The 8443-nt window shown below is 43.0% G+C and overlaps 2 protein-coding genes across 3 annotated transcripts; both read left to right on the top strand.

The window, feature by feature from the left end:
• Positions 1-373: 373 nt before the first annotated feature.
• On the top strand, positions 374-3321 carry LOC127324047 (endo-1,3;1,4-beta-D-glucanase). Its single transcript, XM_051352146.2, has 7 exons — positions 374-659; positions 752-773; positions 1233-1359; positions 1696-1786; positions 1874-1963; positions 2061-2164; positions 2962-3321. Exons 1-7 carry the CDS (start codon positions 509-511, stop codon positions 3100-3102), a joined length of 726 nt encoding a protein of 241 aa, XP_051208106.1. The 5' UTR covers positions 374-508; the 3' UTR covers positions 3103-3321.
• Positions 3322-3646: 325 nt separating this feature from the next.
• Positions 3647-8192, top strand: LOC127324046 (uncharacterized). Of its 2 annotated transcripts, none has more exons than XM_051352144.2 (2): positions 3647-3912; positions 5418-8192. In XM_051352144.2, exons 1-2 carry the CDS (start codon positions 3892-3894, stop codon positions 7896-7898), a joined length of 2502 nt encoding a protein of 833 aa, XP_051208104.1. In that variant the 5' UTR covers positions 3647-3891; the 3' UTR covers positions 7899-8192. The 2 variants fall into 2 exon arrangements, with proteins under 2 accessions (XP_051208104.1, XP_051208105.1); XM_051352145.2 differs by lacking the exon at positions 3647-3912 and adding an exon at positions 3923-4517.
• Positions 8193-8443: the final 251 nt, after the last annotated feature.

The following is an 8443-nucleotide window of genomic DNA, read 5'->3' as shown; positions in this document are numbered from 1 at the left end:
ATGTTCAGATTTTTAAAAAGTTCTTTCTTTTTAATTTTAATTTTTTAATTTTGACAAATGTTCAGATTTTAAAAAAATCTTTAAAAAAAAAACAAACAACAGAAAACAAAAAGAAACGAAAAAGAAAAAATGAATTACCTGATGTTGGGCCGCGGCCCAGCTAGCTACCCGGGAGCGCGAGGGTGTGCGGCATCCTCCCAGCGCCGACCAGGTCGGTGTCGAGGAGCTCCCCTGAAATCGGCATTTGGACAGCAGCTAGGTCGCCCGGTGCGAGGCCTCGATCACCCAAAACAAAGGCCCAAAATCTGGAGGCTACTCCATTTCCCCCGACCAGATTCGAAACAACTCGCCATCATTCAACTCGCGTCGTCCGCTATCGCTCCTCCTCTCCCCACCACCATTAAACTTGCTGTCGCGGCCTGGTCCTCTCCTCCTCCGTCGGCTGGTTCCCAATCCAGCCTCCCTGCCAAGTGCCAATCACCCACCCACCAGCGCAGCCTCTTTCAGGATGGCTAGCCCGCAGTGCTGCGCCAACCCGCCGACGCTCAGCCCCGCCGCCGGGGAGGGCAAGGTCGTCGACAGCTTCGGCGGGATCAGGGCCTACGTCGCCGGCGCCCAGGACTCCAAGGCCGCCGTCGTCCTCATCTCCGATGTCTACGGTTCCAACCCCTCGCCCACAGCTCTTTTCTCCAGTTCAAATCTAAGTTCCTTCGCTGGGATAATAACGCCACTTCCCGTCTTCTGTTTGCAGGGTTTGAAGCGCCGATTCTGAGGTATACATTTTAATTTTTGATATTAAGATTTTAATTTCACCGATATCCTGTAGATTTGCAACGAGACAGGTCTCTTTAATCAGTAGACCGCGGTAGTTTGCTGTTACTAAGGTTGCTGCAGTCATCACTAAAATGCTGTTCAGAAAATTTTGGGGTTAAAATCTGAGCACGGCTGTTAAGTTCTCAATAGTTATGTTAGTGGAATTTCCTTCTATGGTGGGATATGCGCTCTTTTGAATTTCTATTTTTAAGCCAAATACGCCCACATGGTCATGGGCTATTTTTTTTTCTCGATAAGGGGAATATATTAATATCAAGAGATACCAATTACACCCAGCCTCTGCAACAACGCACCCAATGACAGTACGGATGCACACATCCAAAAAACAAAAAAGAAAACTAAGAAACAAAAAAGCCCCGCTATGGATGTGTTCTGATGCAATTACCTATCTCGTGAAGGAACATAGCCGATAAAGTTGCTTCGTCCGGATACTTTGTTGTGGTGCCAGATTTCTTACATGGGGATCCATTCGTACCTGGTGACGCTGACAGACCAATAAAAGTGTGGATCAAGGATCATACCCCGGTATGTTGTCTCCCGATTCCCTTTCTCGAGATCTTTACAGGTCTATGATTTGATACCATTACAGTTTTCGTCGCATGAAGTTGCTCGCCTTAGTATTTTGATTCAGTTCGTATTAAGTTGAGTAACTAGGGGTAAGGAAATGATGATAAAACAAGTTCATACAAACCTAACAACATGTAGGTGGCAGCATGAGACAGCTTTGTAAGACATGTAGGATATTGCCAATTTGCTTGCTCTCCTTACCTTCCACCAGAGTAGTGAAGCTCTGTTGGGTCAGAAGGATAGTGCGTTCTTTAATCTGTCTGCTAAAAACTAATAAATTGTTCCTTCATACAGGAGAAGGGATTTGAAGAGGCAAAACCAGTTATTGCTGCTCTAAAGGAACAAGGAGTGACTTCCGTTGGGGCTGCAGGTTATTGCTGGGGTGGTAAGCACTGTTGTGTTTTTTCACATCTGAACCTGAATTCCAAGGTTTAGCCTGCTAAGCATTGTGCTTATTCTCTCCACATATCAGCAAAGGTCGTTGCAGAGTTAGCGAAGGCTAATGAGATCCAGGCAGCTGTTATGTTGCACCCTTCTTTTGTTACTGTTGATGACATCAAAGGTAAATCTTCCTTGAGAATTCCAGTATCCAGATACACAGTTAACATTCCATTTGTATGGCTTCTAATTTTTACACTACCACATGTGCTACATTTCAGAGGTGAAATGCCCTATCGCTATACTTGGAGCTGAAACTGATGTGATGTCGCCACCAGAACTGGTCAAGCAGTTTGAGCAGGTTCTATCGTCGTCTAACGCAGTGGTAAGTTCTCATTTCGAACAACCGGATCATCAAGTCAATCATGATGTACTCAAGGTATAGACTGTGATATTAACTAAGGCTAACCTAAGTTGTCAAATTTGAAACAGCCCTAGTGCCAAACAATACATGTCATAAGATTACTGTTTAATTGTTCTGGCATTACGTGTTTCTACTTTATTCATAGAATATGTAATAAACATTTTGACATTAGTGAACATTTTGTAATTAAAAGCACCCAACCTTTACCCCTTGAAGTAACCCTGGACTTAACAATTTTAGATTTATTAGCAAGTATTATTACCCATGTAAACATCTTGTTTCCTGTAAGAATGAACTGGATAGGTATTACTCCCTCCATCCCAAAATGTAAGGCGCCGAAGGATTAGTTAAAAGTCAACGTTTTTTAAGTTTGACCAAGTTTATACATAAAAATATATACATTTACAGTACTGAATCAATATGAATAGATTCATAATAAAATATATTTTCTTAATATGTCCATTCGATATTGTGGATGTAAATATTTTTTCCTAAATATTTGGTCAAAGTTAGTAAAGTTTGACTTTTGACCAATCCTTAGACGCCTTACATTTTGGGACGGAGGGAGTATTATATTAAACAATTTCACCAAAAAGTGTCAAAATTAAAATGATGTAAACGGAAAAGACATAATATATTGAGAAAAATGTCAGGAACTACAACACACTGTCAATAAACTGGAGACACATTATTGGTACGAGATGTCTGGAACTGGAGCTGAAAATATTCCATCCTAACATTACATTTTGGGCCTGCAGGCTGGTTGCTTTGTCAAGATTTTCCCGGGTGTTTCTCATGGATGGACTGTCAGATACGACAGCAATGACGCAGTTGCTGTGAAGAACGCCGAGGAAGCCCTGAAGGACATGACTGATTGGTTTAACAAAAACCTCAAATGAACCTGAAGTAGCAGCCCTCCTTCTTTAATAAGCCATTGTCACTTTCACATATCATGCAAGCATCCTGGGTTCATAGTGTGCTTTTAGCTATAGGGCCTGCATCTTTGTCTGGCGCAGGTGTGCTGGTATTGGTATCTATGTGATTTGCTCGTTTGGGGATCTGTTTGTGCTGAACACTCAATTATTGCACCCTGAATAAAATTTGACATTTATAGTTAATTTTGAGAGCTGAAGCACTTGTTTCTAATCTGCCCTGGTGATTGTGTTCTTCCTTTTTTCGCGATCATAGTGATTGGCTTCAAGCTTGCATGAATCAGTAAGCAAATCTTTTTCTCTTTCCTTTTGAAAGTAGTAACCAAGTCTTGTAAGACTACCTAGTTTGTGGCGATTTTCATAGAAAACAACCATTTTTGTTTGTCTGGGAAAACTTTAGAATATTACGAATGCATTCATTTTCTGGGAAAACTTTAGAATATTTTGTATGACTGGTGATAAACGTAGATTTCTGACCATGCAAAATGGTGGCACCCGCAGATTCAAGCAAACGCGGTTTTCGATGACTTGTATTGTACGGTGAAGATAGAGACTTCCGCTAGGGCGATGGGCACTTACTTTGGCAGTTAGTCATCAATCAGATCAGCCCCATATATCTTCTTGCTCTTAGAATTCTGTCTACACACCATTCGCAGCATCTAGCTAGACTTGTAGAGCGGCAAGTGGGCCCTTCTGTAACACGATAAACCTGTTGAGGACAGAGTAGGCTCAAGTGCAGGGAGCTCAGTTGAGCCAATGGGAGCAAGTGCAGCTACGGTATGATTCTTCAAACAAAAGCAATCTTATGCATCTCTTCTTTGTTGTGATTAAAACAAATTTACGTCTCTCGATCTCAATCTTCTAGAAAATTAATCTTTTGGTTTCTTCTACTTCTTGTTTCAAAATTAGTGTATTTTTGGGTCTTTTTCTAGCTTGATATTTATGCCCTCTCTATAAACGGAAGGAGCAATGTTTTAAACGGAAGGAGCAAATAATCTTAGGGAGCTTTTTGGCTTCCGTCGGGAGTCACAAAGCGTTCCGCGTGGCTCGTCTCTCATCCACCGCCTGAACTAAAGTTTCTTTCGGGCGGTCCTCCGATCCGCATCCCTCCGCCCCGATCTCCTCCAGCGAACTCTTCCCCGTCGAGCAGCAGCGACGGCACCGGTGCAGGCCCCCTTTCTCTCCTACTCGCCCACATCCTTTGTTCTGCAGCTCCTTGCGAGTAGAGAAGCACCGCCGCGCCGCTCAGATTTGTTGAGTTCTGACCAGTTCGTCACTGGTTTCCACTCTTGAGTTTACGGATTTCTTTCAGTAGTAGTAGGTGATTTGGGTGATTCGTAGCTGCACCACCTCCTGCAAATTGGACAAGGAACTCCAAACAGGTTTCTGTTTTCACCCATTTCGTTAGCAAACTTGACTAATTACGTTTACGTTTACATGAACTACTTGTCTTAGCGTAAATTTTGTTGAGCTAATGTTGTTTCCTATATATAAGTCGACATGGGCCAGAACCAGAACTAAGCCATAATGATTGTAGCTGGGTGTAAACTATGTCGACTATGTATATCGGTGTATGACCAAATCATTTGAAAAATAATACTGTAAATTCTAATACAGCGACGTTTAGATCCTTAATGTGGCTGATGATTCTTTGAATGATTGAAATACTTATCTGAAAAATCCCAGCTAAGATGACAAATCTAGCCATAGGTGCATCTACATGGGCTTCATGTAACAAAATATGAGCTGGTCTCTACAGAGTAGCTAATAGCACAAAATGGATCTAAGTACTTATACACAAAAAAAACTGGTATGTTACCTTGATATTTTTTCTTTTGTCATGATAGCAGAGTGAAGGGTCGCCCCATAGAGGAATTGACCAGTGGTAGTTGGTAGAAGCTCCAATTGGTAGTATATCCAAATTACTAGAGTTTCTTAGTTTTCGTCGATATTACTTCTCCTCAATTATGTGCTTATTTGATATACTATGCACTTCTAATGTCAAAACACTATTGGCAAATGGCAATAACTTCCACAATAGTTGTCATAGCTATAGCTGATGAAGCCAAACAAATGCGATTTAAAACATTGAAAATGAGGCTTGTCTTCCACCGCCGATGAAGGTTTGCAATTCCCCTGCTGATGGCAGGGTTTTTTTTTCCTCTATCGATGTTAACTCTATTTGTTCCTATATGCAAATTTAGGCTAGAGATTTTCCTTTTTATTTATTTTTCTTACATGTTTGAAGTATGGAATTTTATTCTTCGATCTGATTTCATTAGGTTAATGCTACCTGCAAGCTGGTGAAGAATGAGACCACTGCTACTCTTGGGTATAGTTCTGTCGGTGCGTTATTGGAAAGTCCAAGTGTCCACATGGAGGTACTTGTATTACTCACTCCTATGGCCTACCTAGTCGTTGCCACCTTAGGGTCCCAGCGTCGCCGTTCCACAAGTTGGTTCATCCAGAAAGGTCTCTTTGTCGCGCACACCTTGTCCTTCCCACTGGGAGCATACACACTAGGCTCAATGCAATCTCACTCCGCGGCGAAGAGCTGCATGTACTCCCTTTGGGCTGGAAGTCTCTTCATCCTTCATGCTTGTACCGATACAAGCTATAAACTCGATGACATCAAACAAGTAACAAGGTCTCAATACCGCTATTTGCTTTACTATGCAAATGGGTATTTGCTTTTGAGAACCTTACTTGCGGCTGGGAATTCTTCCTTGTATTTCCTAGTTACCCCTTTGTACATCATTGCTATGTTAAAACTAGACTTCCTAAAAGCACCATGTGTGCTGTCAAGCAGCTCATGGAACTTGAATAAGATGGTTGCTGATTATATGTATAACGAACACACCAGGGGCAAATTTGTCCCAGCCACCATGGAAGGTTGTCATTACCTGGTCGACTGGCCCCTCAACAAATCTAAGTTGGATGCTCCATCATATGCAGCACAACTTACAGGGCATGTTGATCATGTCATTGACATAGAGAAGATATGGCTGTGCAGTAACCTGTCACTGGACCAAGAGCTAAAGGATACATGCCTCTCCTTCTCTCTTTTTCACCTGTTGAGGAGGCGCTTCTTTGGGTTTACCTGTGGCGAATCCAAGGAAAGGGCACATGATTTCGTTTTCAAGGGGTTGCTATTGGAGAATGAGAAAGGTGTCACGGACTGCAATCGGGTTTTCAGGGTGATTGAGACTGAGTTAGCTTTTATGTATGATTTCTTCTTCACTAAGTCTGCTGTCATTTATTATGGATCAAGTGTGGCGATGATTACGTGCTTGCTTTCAGTCATGTTCCTATCTCTTATAATACTGTGGACAGTCAGGTCACAAGAAGGCAAGGAGATGACTGATTCTGATACTGTTATCAGCTTATTTGTACTTGCATCCGCTGCTTCTCTTGAATTGCTACAACTGCTACTTTACTGGACTAGCATTTGGAGCAGAGTATCCTTTGTTTGTGGGTATGTCAGAGAACAAGCAAGATGGAACACATGGGGAGGTTGCTGGTGCTGTATGACTATAAGATTGAATGGGGTTTTTGCCAAAATTGGTGTACACTGTGCACCAAACAAACACTATTGGCAGCACAAGCTTGGGCAGTACTCATTGCTTGATTTCAAGCCTAAATGGAAGTTGACTGGCTATTTTGACGCCCCTCCCACTCCCGGACACCGGTGTGGCATCTTCCAACAAACAAACATGTATTTGTTTGATAAAAAACAAACAAACACGTACGTGCGGAGGGTCCGTGGGAAACAGGGAAAATCTATCGAGGTACCTGCACAAGTAAAGAAGGCACTTATTTATTCCCTGAAGCGTACTAATGGTGTACTGACGAACGGGAAATCATCACTAGTCTCCAATGAAGCAGGACACCTTTCATGGGCTTGTGCACGTGACTTGCACTCGGCGTCAGACACAAGCTCCATCATCATGACTTGGCACATTGCAACCTGGTACTGTGAGATGGGAACAACTAGGTATGGCCCTTCCTACCCAGATGAGGGAGAACTGAAGACCCATCTTGGTGTCGCCACAAAACTATCAAAATACTGCACATACTTGGTGGTCCACGTACCAAAGCTTCTTCCTGGGCACCACTACGATACAAGCCGTGTGTTCGATGCCGTCGCGGTAGAAGCCAACAAGTTTCTGCTGCCATCTATGAGGAGGAGGGCTAAGTATGAGGCGCTGAGGAACTACGGGCTAGAAGAATCAGAGGCTACCATCTTCCAGAGCGGCGCCAAGCTGGGGAAGCAGCTCGAGGAGATACAAGATGCTACCAGGCGCTGGAAGGTCCTAGCTGATTTCTGGTCCGAGATGATGCTCTACGTCGCGCCATCTGATGATGTCAACGAGCACATTGATCAGCTCACGCGGGGCGGCGAGCTCATCACCCACCTGTGGGCTTTGCTCTCCCATGCTGGAATTTTGCAGAGGGATCAACCGGGTACTCCTCCTAGCCATCGTCCACGTGCGGAAAGTACTCGTTCCAGTCACCAGGAAATTTTTGAGCAAGATGCAGCAAGATATGAAGGAGCTACCACTACCCTGGCTGATCATTTAGCAACTACATCCCCTGCTCGACATTTGGCAGACAATCCGCAAATGAGTGGCGCTACCCTGCAAGATGTTCTTAAAGCTGATAGACTGCCACAGGCACCTGTGCTGCCGGATATCGCTAAATCAAATGATTGCCATATTGATGTTCCTGAAGATTCTATCCACACGCGGGAAAGCCATCCCTGAACTAGTGCGACCAACTCACTTCAACGACAAGCTTTATTACTCAGTCCGTTTGATGCCGTAAGTTGTACGAGTACATGCTTTGGTCAGTTACTCGGCCTGTACCTGTTGCCTTCAGTTACTTTTCAGCATGTTTTCACTTTTCAACCTGTAATTTTCTTTAGATCGAAACAACCTGTGTAATTTCAATGCTTTCTCTCATGTAAATGCCATGTGCATGTAGTACGTGTTAATATTATTACGGTGATCTGTGAAAGCTCTGATATGTTTAGGCAAAAAAAGTACTGTACTGCACCACCTTGAAATTTGCTGCTACTGCAACTTGTCAACTTGATGCTGATAAGTTAATAAACCATTCTTCAAAGTTGTACATGATTTGGGGATATAGTTGTGCGTGCGCACGAGACCTAGAAAAATTTAGAGATGTACTAAAATAGCATATGCCTATGTCTCGGTCTACAGAGAATTCTCAGTTGGCTTCATAAAGATTTAACAAATGCTGATCCGGACGTAATAACTTGTTCCTCTAGTGAACAAATATGGAGTTT

The sequence above is a fragment of the Lolium perenne genome, chromosome 1, assembly GCF_019359855.2.
Source record: "Lolium perenne isolate Kyuss_39 chromosome 1, Kyuss_2.0, whole genome shotgun sequence".
NCBI classification, from domain to species: Eukaryota; Viridiplantae; Streptophyta; class Magnoliopsida; order Poales; family Poaceae; genus Lolium; species Lolium perenne.
This window is presented reverse-complemented; position numbering and strand designations above follow the sequence as displayed.

What these genes read in the sequence shown, in the direction of transcription:
- LOC127324046 (XM_051352144.2), top strand. Translation starts at nt 3,892, where the DNA reads ATGGGAGCAAGTGCAGCTACG. An exon ending in TGGGAGCAAGTGCAGCTACG is followed by an intron (nt 3,913 to 5,417) that starts GTATGATTCTTC and finishes TGATTTCATTAG; the next exon opens with GTTAATGCTACCTGCAAGCT.
- LOC127324047 (XM_051352146.2), top strand. Translation starts at nt 509, where the DNA reads ATGGCTAGCCCGCAGTGCTGCGCCAACCCGCCGACGCTCAGCCCCGCC. An exon ending in GGATCAAGGATCATACCCCG is followed by an intron (nt 1,360 to 1,695) that starts GTATGTTGTCTC and finishes TCCTTCATACAG; the next exon opens with GAGAAGGGATTTGAAGAGGC. An exon ending in TACTGTTGATGACATCAAAG is followed by an intron (nt 1,964 to 2,060) that starts GTAAATCTTCCT and finishes GCTACATTTCAG; the next exon opens with AGGTGAAATGCCCTATCGCT.